Source organism: Echinops telfairi, unplaced genomic scaffold (assembly GCF_000313985.2).
Source record: "Echinops telfairi isolate 266 unplaced genomic scaffold, ASM31398v2 ScPeMD7_23;HRSCAF=83, whole genome shotgun sequence".
NCBI lineage: Eukaryota > Metazoa > Chordata > Mammalia > Afrosoricida > Tenrecidae > Echinops > Echinops telfairi.
Window position 1 is genome coordinate 77,736,476 of NW_022103920.1, and position 17,903 is coordinate 77,754,378.

Below are 17,903 nucleotides of genomic sequence, written 5' to 3' on the forward strand. Positions count from 1 at the left end.
TCTTACTTTCTTTCTAGATGGTGTACTAGATATACTGAATGTATATCTATTTGTATCTGCAACTGTGCATAATCATATACTATAGAAATTTCTTATAAAGATAATACAATTAGCTTAATATTTGTTTTTAAATGTAAATGCTTCTGAAAAGCCCAGGAGCCCTGGTGGCATAGTGGTTACAAGTTGGGCTGCAAATCACAAGTTTAGCATTTCAAACCCACTGTTCACTTCTCAGGAGAAAGATGAGGCTTTCTACTCCGATCAAGTGTTAGGGCCTCGGAAGCCCACAGAGACAGTGCTACTCTGTTCTATAGGGTTTGGTATGAGTCAGAATTGGCCCCACGGCGGTGAGTTTGGTTTTTTGTTTTGTTTTGTTTGCTTGTTTGTTTGTTTATAGGGGAGTAGCGGACAAGATTTTTGGTCTGAAAAGCACACCCAATGACTGTTAAAACTCAAGTCTGGTAAATAAAAATCAACAAATATTCAAAACTGTGGAAGCTGGTTGATAGGTATAGGGTAGTCCACTACATTATTCTCTGTACTTTTGAAATTTTTCAGGATATTAAAAATAGTAAGACTAAATCTGAAAATGTATGGAAGTCTGTGCTTTTTCTACTCTACCTCCCTGTGACTTGTCCGCACACACACCGCAGTGGTGCATTCTCTGTGGTTCTATTGTTCGCTAAGGTTTGTTTTTGTTCTTGTTTTTTTTACCTTTTTATACAAATAATGTTTATTGAGAAGAAATTAAAATTTTGAATAATCTAAGAGAAAAAAAAGCAAAGCCCTGCTATTATTAAGCTTTGGGGAAAAGATGAGGCTCTCTACTCCCACAAAGAGCTACAGTCTCAGACAGTCTTAGAAACTCACAGGGGCAGCCCACCCTGTCCTCTGGGGCTGCTGGGAGTCTGAATCAACTCAATGGCGGTGAGTTTAGTGTTTTATTTAGAGGAGCCTCTGGAGCGAGGCCTGAAGCCCGCTTCTACTGGATCACAGTCTGGAAAACCCTAGGGAGCAGTCCTCCCCGGATGCACCTGGGATCATCATAGGGAGACGTCAATTCAAAGGCCACGAACAACAACTCAGATGCTACTGATGGGGGCAAGACTGGAATTCAAGAGAACTTAAAATCCTTTTTAGCAAAGGTAAAAAGGAGAGATGGTTTATATTTCAATGACAGTTCTAGAGAAATCTCCGGTCCACACCTCTGACCTACGTTAAGTATTGGTTTACAAATCGTCAACCACGCATGAGATTGAAACAGAGAGAGAAGCTAAATTTTAGGCAAGGCCATTGTCAAATAATGATTAATTAAAATGGCGATAAATCAGATTGAAGATTCAGATTCAAGATATGTACTTACTGCAGACCCTCATCGACTCGGACTTCAGCAATAAAGTTCTATAAAAATCCCCAACCAAACTCACTGCCCTCGGATTGTGTCCAACTCGTGCCAGCCCTATGGGACAGGGGAGAACTGCTCTGTGGGTTTCTGAGACGGTAACTCTTCATGGGAGTAGAAATCCTTATCTTTATCCCGAGAAGAAGCTGATGGTTTTGAACCACCCACCTCGTGGTTAGCAGCCCAACATATAACCACGAGGCCACTTCATAAAGGTCTATAAAGTACACGTTAAATAATAAAGATGTACTTATTCAGAGTTCAAGCAGCTGATCCATAGAACAGTGTCTGGGTAGCGAAGTCAGTGCTTTTTAAAGACTTAACCTCCAATAGTGAAGATAACAAAAATGAGGTGTGTGTGTGTGTGTGTGTGTGTGTACACATACATATACCAAACCCCAAAGTCATTGCCACCCAGTTAGTTCCAACTCATAGTGACACTATATAGTATTTCCAAGACTACTGTTGGGAATAGCAGCCTCATCTTTCCTCCTTGGCGTGGCTGATGGGTTTGTCCTGCCTATCTGGGTTAGCAACCACAGAGCAGCCACCGGGGTATGTATATGTACGTGCATGCAATTTCTATTCCAGAGTTTAGTGCATTTTCAAAAAGAAAGCGTCAGTAACTGATGTGCTACAAAGATGTAAGCAGGTATGAAAATTAAAATGGTTGTGGACAACATGTCCAATTTTCAGAAAACATTCATCCACAACTACAATAGCATACAACCCCTCAAAGTCACCCCACTAAATATGGTCAACCTCCTTCCACAGGACACATGCGAAGGGAATTTGGAGTTTCGCGACGTCTCTTTCTTCTATCCCTGCCGCCCAGACGTTGTCATCCTTCAAGACTTCAGCCTCCGTGTTGAGAAAGGGAAGACGGTGGCATTCATAGGCAGCAGTGGCTGCGGGAAAAGCACTTCCCTGCAGCTCCTGCTGAGGTTCTATGACCCCCGGAAAGGACAAGTGGTAAGACCACCTTGAAATCCAGCTGTCGGGGGCACTTGAACATTCAGGAGCTCAGGCTTCCTCACCACGGGGTAGCTTGGGTCAAACAATATGGAAGCTTTAAACATGAAGATTCTCTATCCCAGTTCTTAACTAAGAGGACTAGCAAACAAATAACATTAAAAAGCCACCACCCCACCAATAGAACTTTACATCAAAATGCAAAAGCTCAATGATTTTTCTACCATGATGACAGTAGAGATTTTTATTTTATAAGCCATAGAACTTATTTCAAATACTGGTGTTGAAAGACAAATCTAATGTCCACTTTATAGCTCTTTCTTTCCTCTCCCCTGGCTTAAGACAAAGAGAACAGTTGATTCCACGTCTTTGGTTCAGCCCTTTTCCTGGTCACTTCAGAGAACCCTCCACAGTTGTCAAAAACGTGGGCACAATTAAAGCTTACATGAACCAGTGCCATTCCATTATACCATCTCATCTCAGAAGAGAGAGAGAGATCGAACGGTGCCCTCGTAAGAACCCCGCGTATTGCTTTTCTTCTCTGGTACTTATTTCCTCTGTTCTTTATTCTGACTTTCCATTATCTCCTCCCTAATTGCCATCACTCACACACACGCTCACACATACAGCTTCTTGTCCCTTCTCCTTCCCCTGGATAACTGCAAGTCCCGTTAGGGCAAAGACTGCCCTATCAGTCTTCATTTTACCATGAAGTACAGTCACTTCCACATCACAGATTCTCAGGGAATATTTACAAAATGTAATTAGTTCAAACTACTCCCTTGGACTAGGTAAGGCTGATCTAATTATTTACAAAGATCACAAGATAGCCCTTCTTTATTAAGTGGAGAGCAAAAGTTTTGAGAATGCTGAGGGCAACGAATGTACAAATGTGCTTTACACAATGGATGGATGTATGGAATGTGATAAGAGTTGTATGAGCCCCCAATAAAATGATTTTTTTTTAGAAGGTAGCTCTTCTTTAAATGCTCCAATGGTTTCCATTCCAAGTTAGAATAAACCACAATCTGTACATTCAATTAATATCCTCTAGGCTTGGCAATTTCTATTCCTGACTTTATGGAGTTGTTCAGTATGTCTATTGCTTGCCTCTCTCCACAAGAATGTCAAAGTTAGGGGGCAAGGGCTCTGGCTTGTGTATCACTATTTCCCCCAAGCTGAACTATTTCCCCCATGGTAGATCTTGCTCACTTATGCCCGACTCATAACAGCCTTATGGGACAGGGTAGAACTGCTCCTGTGGGTTTCTGAGACTGTAACTGTTTACAGAAGTAGAAAGCCTCATCTTTCTCCTAAGGAGCGGCTGATGGTTTAGAACTGCTGACCTTGCAGTTAGCAGCCCAGTGCAAAATCACTACACCACTAGGGCTCCTGCACTGTAGGTAGTACTCATCAAAATACTTAATTGCTGTTCTATGTTCATGTGAATACAGAAGGGTATGTGCAGAATAAGGAAGACCATATCAAATTAATGCGTTTGAATGATGGGGTTGGCAAAAACTATGGAACATACCAGGGTCTGCTAGGAGAATGTGTTGGAAGAAGTACACCAGCATGCTTATTAATAGTGGGGAAGACAAGGTTTTGTCTCCCGTGCTTTGGGTATGTTATCAGGAGGGAATAGTCTCTGGAAAAGGACGTGAGGTTTGGTAGCGAATCAGCAAACAAGAGAAAGACCTTCAACAAGAGCAGTAAACACACTAACTGGGCACAAACATAACAATTGTGAGGATCAGGCAAAGTCTCATTCTATTGTGTGTCAGGTGGCTGTGCATCGGAACCACCTCAACAGCAACAAAGAGCATTTAACAATGACCCGTGTCTCTCTACATGTAGACTGCTATGTCAGTCAACGAATGGGGCTTTTAAAGTTCCCGGGGCAAAAAAAAAAAAAAAAGGAACGAAAAGATACTGGATTTTCCCCCTACAAACTTTTGAAAGCTCTCTCTGGGATCTTACCTTCTCATTGGACTCTCTCATAAAGTGGGCTTCCTCTGAGCAGTGGAGACAATGGTTAATCTGTTCACATCTGACTTTCAAACACATCCCCAGGCTTTACGCTAGAGTCCCGGCCTGGTGGTCTCTAGAACATGTGGTCATTCCTGGAAAAGTCAGCTAAGTTTAAGAGTCCACGCATTCGTCAGCTGCTCCTCTGCAATAGAGGGTCGATGAGCCTTCTTGGGTAACACGACACCTTCAACTAGCTTAGCTCCCTAACCTTATGATGTATGTCGCCTGAATATGACATCATCACAGGAGACTGAAACATGATCCCGTCGTTGGATCTTAACGTACCATTCTCCATCCCACTTTTGACAGCTCTTGGACGGCGTGGATGCGCAGGAACTGAGCGTGCAGTGGCTCCGTTCCCAAATAGCGACAGTTCCCCAAGAGCCTGTGCTCTTCGACTGCAGCGTCGCAGAGAACATTGCCTACGGCGACAACAGCCGGGTGGTGCCATTGGTTGAGATCAAAGAAGTGGCCAAGGCCGCGAGTATCCATTCCTTTATTGAATCTCTCCCTGAGGTGAGAACATGTCTGACTTGCTCCAGGACAAAGCTGCCAAAAGGTTGCCCAAGTAGCGGCCAACTGACCGTCAGTGATTGGTTTTTTACGAAGTCCTTAGGCTGTGTATTTTTATTAGTTGCCAGCATCTAACATTTTTGTGATTGTGGTTGTTTTTCCCAACAGCAAGGCCAAGACTGTTACCATTCACTGAATTAACATGTATATATTGGCTCTTCACTTCTCTCCCTCTACCCTCTTCTCCACGCCATGGTCATCCTCATCTGGACCGCCGCAGAGCCTCTTACTCAGTCTTGCTGCCTCCAGTCTCGCTCTTTCATAATCCTTCCTCCTCACAGCAACCAGAAAGATCCTCTAGGAAAAAAAATAATGAGATCACTTCCCTCTCTTGCTTAAAACTTGGTTTTTCTTTTTCTAGCTTCTGCCTCCCTGTTTTTCCCTCCCCACTCCAACCCCCATCCTCATAGCCATCAAAATTCCTTTCATTTGTTTTGAAAATCTTTTTTCTTGATTTTTTTTCTTTTACAGCAGTGGTCTCACACAATACTCATCTTTATGTGATCGACTAACTTTACTCAGTATACTTTCTATATCCATGTCATGAGGTGTTCACCCACTTCATCATTATTCCTTAGCGGTATGTCATCTTGCACTGCATGTGCGTACCAGTCTGTTTAGCCATCCCTCCACGTGGGTTGTTCCTCTCTGCTGGCTATTGGGAATAGTGCTGAGGCGAACACGGTGTGCATATATCTGCTCTGATGCTTTCCGATACACACCCACTGGTGAGACTGCTGTGTCATATGGTATTTCTATTCCCATGTGTTTGAGGACATGCTGTGTCACTTTGACCTCCAAGAGCCAATGAGTGGAACCCCTTCCAAGTGCCCACAAGTATCACACAAGGGCAGCTCTCAATCACTTTGTGGCTTCGTAACTTATACTTCAACCCACGAGCCCTCATGAAATGCCTCCCTTGTGCCAGCTGGAGTTCTCCAGAATGCAGTCGATTTGGGCTTAGAGCATTCTGGTATTCTCTTCAGGACCTAACTGATGTCCCATGACAGAGATGATTTCAGGTTACTCAGGGTATGTCAGAAAATAGAGGGCAGTTTTCCATTTAAATCGAAGAGTATGGAATTTGGTTTGAGTACATGTGCATATGTTTTTAGGTCTCTATTAACTAAAGAAGCCTGGGGGTGCCATGGTTAAAAGGGCTTGGCTGCTAACTGTCAGGTTCATGGTTCAGAAGCAAGGTCAGCTCTGATGGAGAGATCTGGCAGTCGCTTCTCTAATGATTACAGCCGTGGCAATGAATGTCCTGTCTTTTCTGTCCTGCAGGGTCAGCGTGAGGTGGAATCTAACTCAATGGCAGCAGATTTTGGTTGGCGCTTATTGCCATACTGCATAAATTCCCTTTAATTTTTTTTTTTTTTGTAAATTAGGTGAGGATTTCTATTTTATACCATCCACTTGGTCGTCAACGTTTAAAGTCATCATCTAAGCCCCCAGTAGTTGATCCCTCACCCACTGCTGGATTTCTCGTCTCCCTCCTGTGGATTTCTATCTTCTACTTGAGCCAAGTCAACACCCTCCACCCTCGCCATCTAGTCTATTGCTGTCTCTTCCCTCCCTGGCCCTCCTCTCACTGGGATACTCCAAAGTCTGCTCGCTTGGGTACAAACATCTTTATCTTAGGTTTCTTTCCCCTTGTAACATCAGTCTCGTTTACTATTGTCCTTGGTGATTGGCTAATTTCTTTTTTTTTTTTAAGCATCTCAGCACTAGCAGGGGTCTCCACATGGCTGCTCCAGCACCCAGGGCGGTGATTGGCTAATTTCACTCAGTTGACATTTCTCCAGGTCCAGCCACGCCTTGAGGGGCTGCATGGTTTCATCCGTGTTCTTTAGTGATGCGTAGTGGTCGTCGATTGCGTGTAGTGACCATGGTTTCTTTAGCTGTTCTCCTACTAATGGGCAGTTAGGTTGTTTCCACCTCTGATGACTGTGCACAGGGTTGGGACGAACATGCGTGTGCATCTGTCTGTTCTCATTATGACGCTTACTTCTTTAGGGTGCACACCCCACAGAGGGATTGTAGAGTCGGATGGATGTTCTCGTCCCAGGTCTTCGAAGTAGCGCCAGGTCATTTTCCAAAGTGGCGGCACATATTTAAAGTCCCATCAGCAATGTAGGAGGCCTCCAATTTCTCTTCTGCCTCTCTGGAATTTATTTTCTGAGGTTTTGGGGGTTTGGGCTTCTCACTTGGCTGTCATTGCCACTGCGAAGTGGTAGTTGATGGTTGCTTTGAATTGTATCTCCCGCATAGCTAAGAAGACACCTGGAATTGACTTTCATGCAATTCATTCTTGGAACTTCTATCTTCCTGAAATCTAGAGAAAGTCAAGAGATACAAGCAATGTTGGATCTTCTTCAACTGGGGTGTGGGGGGAAAATCCCATGTACAAGTGGAATTAGAACAGCAGAAAGGGCCCAATGTTGCTGTCAGCTTGGAATCTAACTTGGATGAGTGCTCAGGAGTGTGAAGATGAAAGAGACTCCGTGTGACCATCTTGCCTTATAATTCTGAATTTAATGAAATATATTTAAGGAGAACAGGACCCAGTCTGTCCGTAACCCTCAGATGAATGACAGAGGAAATAACTGAAGTCTGTCTTCTTCTTATTCACAGAGAAGTCACATTTTACCAGGCGAAAGTAAGTCCCCACCCACTCATTCAGTCAATTAGACAATCATAAAGCAAGCAATTGTGCATTTTAAATTAAAACACAAACTTTGTGATGGTGAAGATGTGTCCCATGAAGTTGTGTCATATGCGCTACCACCACTTATCTGGCAGCAGCCTCCAGAATGGAGGGAAAAACATTTAACCCAAGCTTCTCCAGTTTACTAAAATGACCAGCATTATAGTCATGTGCTTTGCCTTCTGTGCAATACAGTCCCACCAGATCCACCTTTAGAAGGTCGTATACTTGGACTTGCTTTCTCATTCCTGACTGGGTACCTATAACATGTACCTGGAAGACAGCTGGCAGGGCTTTCTAGAAAGCAGTGTGAAGCCTTGGAGGGAGGCTGGAACAGTGCGATAATCTAGAAAACAGGTAGGGGTCAGCTTGAACCCACAGCACTGGCACTGGCCAATAACTTAGGGGGGCGCAGTGGCTTTGGGATACATATGAGGAAGTATACAGGTAAACAAAGAAGCAGGCATTAGTTAGCACAGGAACTGTGGAAACACAGCAGACTGCTAAATATCGCCATTATAGCCTGAAAAGATGAAAGGTGGTCTCAAGTTGCAGGGCTAACTCGCTGCAGGGAAGACGAAGGTACCACTGAGAACAGCAGCCCAGCAGCGGAGGCCGCCCCATACAGGCACCCACGAGTCACCGTGAAGAAGCCCAGTGCTTTCCTTGTTGAACTAATGCTGATCTGAGAAGAGAAACTGGTGTAACTGAATCAGAGTGGATTTGTACGATGACATTATTTTGCTTTTTTTATACTTAGGATTTGATTTTTTTTTTTTTTTTGCAGAAGCATAAAGGCAAAGGCCACTATTTACAATCAGATTAGTCATGTCCATCAGATGGCCGTGTTTAATGTTGCTTGAATATCGATTTACAACAAAGATTCCCCCACATGTGTTGAGTCACACATTTTCGAGAGTGGCAAAATGTGAAATTCTGACATGGTTGCCATGCTAATTTAAATAACCAAGGTTATTTTTTTTTTGATTGATTACATGTTCCTGGGCTAGAAATACAACACACACGTGGGTCTGAAAGGAGCACAGCTTTCTGGCGGCCAGAAACAAAGAATCGCAATTGCCAGGGCTCTTCTGCGGAAACCAAAAATTTTATTGTTGGATGAGGCCACTTCCGCCCTTGATAACGAATGTGAAAAGGTAACTTCCTCTTCATTCATCTCAGAATCTACTACTAGATCTACAGTGCCTGATCCTGGTCTAAATCAAGGTCGATTTGGAGAAATAGAGGCCTGGAAAGAACTGAGGTCACAGGGTCACTGGCCTTGTTAAGAGATTGGTTTGGGGGGTTGTAGAGAGTTGGAGTAAAAGGCACCTCATTTTCTGGAAAGGTTGTCCTCCTTGACCCAGTCTTAGTATCAAAAGAGGACCAAGGCCTTACTGCAAGAAAAACTACTTTTCTGCTGCATGCTTCTGATTCCAATAATGCCACACAAATTAGTAAGGCAATCTACATGTCTAAACTGGGTCTACACTACCATGTCAGCACAGGCTTGTGATTTCATCGGCTATGGACCATTCTCTGCTCATTTGAGTGGGAAACAAAGAAGCAAGAGTTACGATGTTTAATTTTGGTATGTCCTCCTTGTCCAAGGAGCCCTGGTGACGTGGTGGTTACACATTGGGCTGCCTAACTGTAAGGTCAACAGTCCAAAGCCACCAATCCCGCCATAGGAAAAAGACCAGGTTTTTCATTCCTGTAGAGTTCCCCTCTCAGAAACCCACAGATGTGGTTCTACCTGCGGTTGGTTCAACCTGTCCTACAAGGTTAAGAGTCAAATCAACTCAATGGCAGTGCATTTTTTGGTTTTCTCCCTTACTATCTTCTTACACATAGTAGGCACTTATTTGTTAAATGAACATTGATTAAATACATGTTAATCATTAATATTATGGAGTGCGTATAATGCGCTATTATCTTAATGCTGAATAGCTTAAAATAGTTCAGTTGTCTCCCTAAGTTCTAATATAGAATGTGTCTGACCTAAAAACCCATGTTGTTAACTCCCTTACAACTATTTGTACGTGAGCATCGTTCTTCATTCCCAATGAAAGACTGTGCTGTGCTACAAAAGCAAGCAGCATGGCTTTTAAAATCAGACTAATCTGGACTGTAATCTGGATTCTCCACTCACTAGCAGTGCAGCCTTGGTCAGATGACCCGGATTCTTAGAAATTCAGTTTACTGATCAGGGGGAGAAAAAAAAGCGCCTGACCTTATAGGATTATGGCAAGGATTTAAATGACATTCCATCGATGGAGCATTTTATCTAGTCAACAAAAACTGGCTTTCCTTCTGCACGCCAATATCCTATAGCCAGCATTATAAACTCATTGTTAGCTGAGGTGTGAGAAGCCAGCACCCTCTTAAAGCCACTTCCTACCAAGAGAGAGAACGAACAGCGGGTAAAGAAAGGAGAGCTTCCACTTTAGGCATGAAAATAGCCTCTTTGGCTTTGGAACTTGTTGATGACCACTTACATACAAACTGCCACTTCATTTTTCTCCCTCTCATAGAAGTTCTTCCCATAGCAAGTCTGTTGCCATTGTTCTTAGAATGTCTTTTTCCAGATGTCTACTGAGTAGGGTGAGCATTTCACAAAGTCGGCCAGTTGGCTTAGGGTTAAGCAAAGGAAATGAAGCTTGCACTAGACTGCCTAGATTGCTTTGGGTTGGACTTCTTTATCTGCATCTAAACAGAGTTGCTGATCTCAGGGCTGTCTTTCTTCCAGGCGGTTCAGCAAGCCTTGGAGGAAGCCCGGAGAGGGAGGACATGCCTCATGGTGGCCCACCGACTCTCCACAATACAGAATGCAGATTTGATTGTGGTTCTCCATGATGGGAAAGTAAAGGAACAGGGAACTCATCAAGAGCTCCTGAGGAATCGAGACATCTACTTCAAACTAGTCAATGCTCAGTCGGTGCAGTGAGCACCGCTGGAAAGTGGGCAGACGTTTTGAACCTTCTGTAACGCAAAGAAGAGTCCTTAATAATTATTTGGCCTGCTTTTAGCCCTTGCTATTGCAACTGCCCATACCTAGGATCATGCTACCCACGTGCAGACATAGAGGGTGTTTACACACCATCTTCCCTCCCAATGTTTAAGAGGGAACAACAGCTTGTTAAACTCAGTGACGCTAGAGAATGCCTGTACCCCTCACGTTATAGGAATGTTCTAGCACATTGCTCGCAAGGCCATTATCAGCAAAGTGGATTTGCTCTCCCATCAAAGTCTGCTATAAAATCGGGACTATGTTCCCATCGGGAAAGACGATTGATGTCACTAAATGGAATGGCCGTAGCAACGAAAGGTTAGATGTCGTTGGGCCTGTGCCATTGAGGAGAGAAACACTTGGACGTGGGACTCGTAGGGCTCTGTGCCATGTATCCGGGTACTTAGTCCTAGTCCCTCAGTCTCCAGACCTTAGGAGTAGCTCTCAGTTGTAAGCAGATGTTCACTCTTTCTCATAACGCTGCTTCATCACTGTGTTGGGTACGGGAGGCACTGTGATGTGGATGCTCTGCTAGAATTTGGTAGCTATTGCCCAATTGGCCAGCAAGTGAAGTGTCTGAGTGGTCCAACCTGAAGAAGGTTCCATCACGTGAGGCCTATCCGTGCAGATGCATTTATCTACCTAAAATAAGAGGAAATGCTACTGGGGTGAACAATTGTAGATGTCTTCCTTTATGCTTCCTCTTCAATCAAATAATTTGCTTGGATTCTGTACATACTTCAATGTATGCCATATAGGTATGATGTTAAAAGACCTGTGTAAATTACAAATTTGATAAAACGAGTTCTGTTTTCCACTTGCTTACATTTGCAAGTATGCCTATTGGCATTATCTTTATTCTTAATTGTCTTTTCTTTCATCAACAGTGACACCCACCTCTAACCTTGGTAATCATCTAAACTATGGAAAGGAAATGTGCAACCATTTACATGCTATTCCACTTTTTGAATGCAAATTAAAAGTATGATTGGGGATTACCTGTATAACCAACAGATGAATGCTTTTGTTACCGCTGTGTTCTGAATGGAAAGAGAACCCTTGGTAGCATCTCTTCCTGATGTAGAGCGGGCGAAAGAAAAGGACCAGATGGTACAGATGCCCTGATCACCCTGTGAGCAGAACCTCTGCCTCCCATTCTGTAAAGTCACCCAGCTTGGCAAGGCAAGCGACCCTGGAAATGATCGGCCTCAGGCTCCTGCGCTCCGAGCCTGTGCTTGTACATTGTAGGTTGTGCCTCCAGATGTCAGTAAAACACTCCTCTTTTAATGAACACTCACACTTGTCCTTGATTCCCTTGTTAATGGAAAGAATACACTCAAGGGTGTACCATTCTCTAAAATCACTCCCTGCCTGAGCCCACACCAACACACTGAGGACTGGGGGTCAGAGCAGCTTAGCAAGATCCGCAGGGTCATTAGCTGATGACGGCAGGAGGAAGCAGAGACAGTGGCTTTTTAGGGACTGGCGCCGTTTTAAAGTTTACAATTGTGCTGTTCTTAAAATGGCTGTAAAATACAGATATGCACCGCCTAACGCCCATTTGGGCACTGCCTGACCACAGCAACACCTGTGGGGGAGAGGCTTGCTTTGAAAGTTGCCAAGAAGCATCCAGTTTGAAGCACAGAGGTAGTGGCTGCCGCTGCCACATGCCCTGCCCGGTCACCCAGCATAAACAACGAAAAACATTAGCCCTGATCAAGCCTGGGTCTGTTACATCGATTTCTGCCTCCCGGCAGTTACAGGGCTTCTTTTTAAATCACGTCTCATTCTCTTTGTGTCTTCTTTTGGAATTCTATCCAAGCCCGGAGGTGGAAGGGAAGTCACGAGCAAGGGCCCTCGAGTAAGTTGGAGTTGAGGCCAGTGTGAACCATGACCAGCAGAAACCAGGGTATCTATCTTCCTTAGACTGGGGCACCCTTGAGAGCAAGGAACACATCTCAAATCAGATAAAAAGTCCTGACAGAAATTAGGCCTGATCCAGATAACTGAAAAAAACAAAAACTCTCACAGCCATCAAGTAAATTGTGGCTCACAGGACCCTATAGGACAGGGTAGAACTGCCCTTTTGGAGTTTCTGAGACTGTAACACTTTTATGGGAGTTGAAAACCTCATCATTCTCCTGAAGAGGGCCTGATGATTTTGAACTGCTGGCCTTGTGGGGAGCAGCCCAACGCATAGCCCACTACACCACTAGGACTCTTCTAAAGAATTTAGGCAATGAAAAGTCAAGGACCACACTATTTCAAAATGAAACAAATCAACATACAATTAGATAAAAGACTCAAGTTAGCAGGAGTGACATAAGATTAAAAAGAAAGGTTTCTAAGTACTTAAGCTTGCATCGAATACAACTGAACTATTCAGTGGGCCACCAAAGACTGATAATCCTCAAGACAGGAGATGGCACCAAATAAATGTTGAGGCAACAGGGACTCAGAGCCCACCAGGTCATCTTTTCAGTAATGCACGCTGTCATCGCATGTACGAAATATCTGTTACAGCCAGGGCATTATAAGAAGAGAAGGCGCATGAGTGGGCTGGTGCTAAAACTTCCCCTTCCTAAGGACGAGGTTCTATACACAGCAATGAACCTTAAGCCTGGGTGCCACTCCTCTTTCGGCAGAGGCTTGTGTATTGCTCTGTTGCTCAATAGGTCTCAGTAGAGCTTTCAAACTCAGCTGTCTGATTTGATCACCAGGTTACTAAAATTCCTGGTAATCCACTTCTGGACATCAGCCAGTGAAAACCCCATGAAGCCCAACAACCCGTTCCTCCACCAGTCTTAAGGATGATGCAAAACGGGGCAGTGTTCAGTTCGGTTCTGCGTGGGATTGTCATGATGAGGGCCCCCCTCAAGGGCACCTAGCAACCACCACAATATATGTACTTGGCCAAGAAAAGCCAAAGTACAGGGAAGCAGCTGGCTGGAAAGGCCAGGATCCAAACAGTCAGGCCAGGAATGTTACTCCGTTACAGCATCCCTTGGGTCATGCCAGTCTTAGCCTGTGAACCGTCCTACAAGGAAGAGCTGTCCCATGCAGCTTCACTCATTGAAACACCAGTGAAGATCCTATGGGGCTACAGTTGAATTGAAAGATTTGAACAAGGTTAAGGTATGGCACTGACAGTAGTGGGAGAAGGAGAAGAAAAAAAGAAAACACATCATGCTTGTTTCATTATTAACCCAACCACCCTACTTTACATCTTGCCACTCCTTAGAACAAGCTGTGCTGTGGTCTGATGTTAAGTCAGCTTAGGTCAGAGCTAAGAACCTGGTTTTCAGCCGACTGACTGTTTCAGCTTCACAGTATTCATGGAGGCGGTTTGCAGGCAGATGACCTGTTCTGTGAACACAGTTCATAGGGTAGTGTCAGTCCAGTGATTCATTGTTGTTTGCGGTCTGAACTCGTATTTCAAGGGGGTTTTATCAAGTGGGAACCTGTACTGATGGGAAATTTCACTCCTAAGAACTAGTCAAGGTAGGAAACTAGAGAAATTGAAAGTGGGAAGAATCCAGGTAAAGATAGATAGACAGCCTTTATTTGTTTCTCTACCACTGTCATAATTACTAGAATTTGAGAAATTTATTTAAAAGCCATATTTATAAGAATTCTTATAAGAATTTAAAAGCCATATTTATACGCTTATTTATAAGACATTTGGCCCACCCAAATGTCCTTTGCACATCAAGTAGTCCAACTTGCCTCCTTTCAGGAAAACCACACTGATAAAGCCTGTATTACTCTCGTATTGCTGGTGTAACAAGTTAGTGCAAATTTATGGCTTAAAACGACATAAAGTTATTTTCTTACAGTTCTGGAAGTCAGAAGTTCAAGTCCGTCTCAGCAGGCGAAATCAAAGACTGTTTCTTCTAGGGGGTCTAGGGAAGAAGGAGCGCCTTCACTTTTCCATTTCAAGAAGCTGTCCCCATTCCTTGGCCTCGCCCTTCCACTCTCTGGTTCTGTGTCACAGCTCCATAATTCCCTTCCTCCAACATCCCATCTCCTGCTCATTCTCTGGCTTATTCATCTGACCCAGATAACACAGGATTATCTCAAGTCAAGATTGTTGATGTAATCACACCCAAAAAGGTCCTTTTGTCATGCAAGGCAGCGGAATGACTGGAATTCAGATTCTAGTGAAAAGGACTTGGGCAACTTTGGCAGACCATTGTTCAGCCCATCCCAAGGCCTACCAGTTAACTTGCTTTTCCATGGAAAAGATAAGCCCATTTCCATAGGTTTGCACGGAATAAAAATTCAAAGACCCCTGGAAACATCCTAATCAACATCATCATTTTAGAGAGAGAGAGCGCAGAACTGGCATGAGCAGGCACATAGTGTTGCCAAGCTCTGTTTTTCCCATTGCACCAAGCTATCTTCCATCTAAGGGCCTGAGCCAGAACTGAGAATGAATCTGCCTTCCTTCCCTTGTTGCTGCTGGAGTCCACTTTGCTGCCTTTTCCTTTTATCCTGAACCTAGATTTATTATAAATAGGCGTCTATTCGGATATCTACTGTCTTAACATTGTTATTCTCTTTCTACTTTTATGGGCTAGCAAGTTAAAACAGCACTTAAGACTGTAAATATATGAGCTTTGTATATCCTTCTGACCTAAGCAATTTTAAGTATAGATCCTAATGATGGGTATGGGATATGTAGTTATGTAGTTTATGCACGTTATCTCAGTCAGTCCTGACATTAACCCTGTGGCTGTCAAGTGGATTCCGGCTCATAGTAACCGCAGGTGTGCAGAGTACCATTCTCTGCCACAGGGGCTTCAAGGCTGTGCCTTGCAGTCGGAGATTCCCCAGTCCTGTCTTCCCAGGGGCCTCGGATGGGCTCCAATCACCTGCTTTTCAACTAGTAGTCAAGTGCTTAACCATTCACTCTGGCCAAGTAAGAATGGATAGTATTCGTATGATCCTTTATAATGAAGAAAAGGAACGGGGAAGGAAATTAAACACCTCGTTGATAATTAGACCCTGGGATTCGGACCTTGTCTGTCTAACTCCAGAAACTGTAGTCTCGTTCCTGGCACCAAAGCCTCAGTGGGCACATTTAAAACAGGCAAAGCGAGGGGCTGGGTGAGCTGAGGGCACCGTCTTTGGGATTAGGAGTGCATTGGGTGTGGGGATGGAATGTTTGGGCAGCAGCTACATGGTTTAGTCAAATTAATAAGCCACACCCTAAAAACACTGTCTACACCCACAGCACAGGCACAAGATTAAATTTAGCTCAAGGGATGAAGTCCAGCTCTCCCTCAGTGCTGACATACATAGAGTAGCTGTGGATTCCAGGTCCCTTTGTGTAGGCAAAATTGCAAAACTATAATTATCCCAAGGCAAGAAAAAATGAGAACCAGGCACACTTCTTAGACGAAAGCATAGTCTGGTGTCCGACTACCATGTCTTTGGGAACGTGCTAAGTGTCACCAAATGTAATTAAGTTGCTGGGCATGACGTCGTCGTGATGAACGATTATTGAAGCTCAGCTTAAGAAGAACCGCTTTTCCTCTTAAATGTCACGAGGGCCTCCTTAAAAATACATTAGAGTTTATTGAGATTTCAGAAAAATCAAAGTTAGGCAATTAGGTATTAAACACTCTGAATGAATGCATCCAGCGTGGCATCACTGAACCGAGGGGAAGCATGAGACTGGTAAACGGATCTGTCTTTCTGGAGATGTAAATGAAGGAACGCTATTATTTGCAAACCATGTAAAATTTGTTATTGAAAGAAAGCATTTTGTTTAGTTATCAATGATACTACATCACAGTAATATAATACACAGCTAAAATAGTTTCTGCTCAATTGAAAGTCAAAAAAAAAAAGAGAGAGATTCAAGGATGAAGGTTGGCGATGTTAAATTAGGAGAATGTTCTGCACAACTGTAAAGCAAACAAGGAAGAAACTAAAAGAAGGGGGAAAGCTATTTGAAAGTACTCAAACAATATAGAGTGTAATACACACTAGCAATCAGCTTAGGACTGGAAGGAAAAAAATATCCCATGGCCTAAAGCTCACAACATCTAGAAAACAGGTATGAATTTAATCCCTAATCCCATAGCCCCAAAGGCAGGGAAGTCTGGGTAAAATTATACTTTTGCCTACATTAGCGTCATGAATTTCTTTAATCTCCAATTCCTAGAGCTAAATCTCCTTAAATGAGAGGAGTAAATAGCCAACAAATGAGCCAAAATGGAAAGACTTTTACGGGCTTGTAGGAGCCCTGGTGGGGTAGTGGTTTACACATTGGGCTGCTAACCACAAAGTCAGCAGTTTGAAACCACCAGCCTCTCAATGGGAGAAAGATGAGGCTTTCTAGTCCTGTAAAGAGTTACAGCCTCGGAAACCCACAAAGGCAGTTTATGCTGTGCTACGGAGTCACTATGAGTGGGAATTGATTGGATGGCAGTGAGCGAGTAAGAGGTGCACGGCTCTGAAGGACAGCAGGGGCCGAGGTGGCTGTGGAGGATCAGAGCAAGGTCCACAGTACCAGCAAGGGTAAGGAAAGGAGAAAGGCTCCCAAGTATCACAGAGAAGGTATATGACTACTGATCAAGTAATAACTCTGGGAAATTAATATTGATAAATGCACAGAGAAAGATAATATGGAATTATCCTGGTAGCTAATTTGTTTTTTGTCTGTTTAGTTGTAGTGATGTTACATAAAACACTCGCCAAGCACTGACTGAGTCTTTGAGACATCGAAGTACTGACAATAATGGATTTTATTATTATTTAAACTTTGACAAGTGGGAAAAAGGAGGCACAAAGTTATTGAGAAATTGCCTTCAGTCCAGTACCCAGGAAATCACAGAATGGAGCTCATGCCTGAGCCCACCCTCAGCTAATCCATTTTCCTCTATGTTACAATTGAAAGCCTTTTTTTCTTTCCTTCAAAAAGGGAAAGCATTCTAGGGGCTGTTCACATTGGAAAAAAAAAAAAAAAAGCCTGCTGTTTCCCTCCTTACACTGCAGTGATGCAGAGACCCATGGTTCCTCGTTAGTCATTATGCTGTCCCGAGGTTGGATTTTCCCTGCACACTGAGGAAATGTCTCATACCCAGCCCAACTATGACTTGGAAAGAGAAGTACAGCTGCTTCTACCGTAGGACATTTTCCCACAATTTTCCCACATTTATCAATTTATCAGTCTCTCCAACCTTCACCTTCAAACACAC

General features: G+C 43.6%; 1 protein-coding gene across 1 annotated transcript in view; it reads left to right on the top strand.

Annotated features, from left to right (window-relative positions):
* Positions 1–10,632, top strand: part of ABCB5 (ATP binding cassette subfamily B member 5) — a 124,062-nt gene extending 113,430 nt beyond the window's left edge. The window contains exons 24-27 of the mRNA XM_004702711.1: positions 2,177–2,374; positions 4,715–4,921; positions 8,696–8,842; positions 10,435–10,632. Of these exons, the coding sequence (XP_004702768.1) occupies positions 2,177–2,374; positions 4,715–4,921; positions 8,696–8,842; positions 10,435–10,632 (750 nt within the window). The remainder of the gene's footprint in view (positions 1–2,176; positions 2,375–4,714; positions 4,922–8,695; positions 8,843–10,434) is intronic.
* Positions 10,633–17,903: the final 7,271 nt, after the last annotated feature.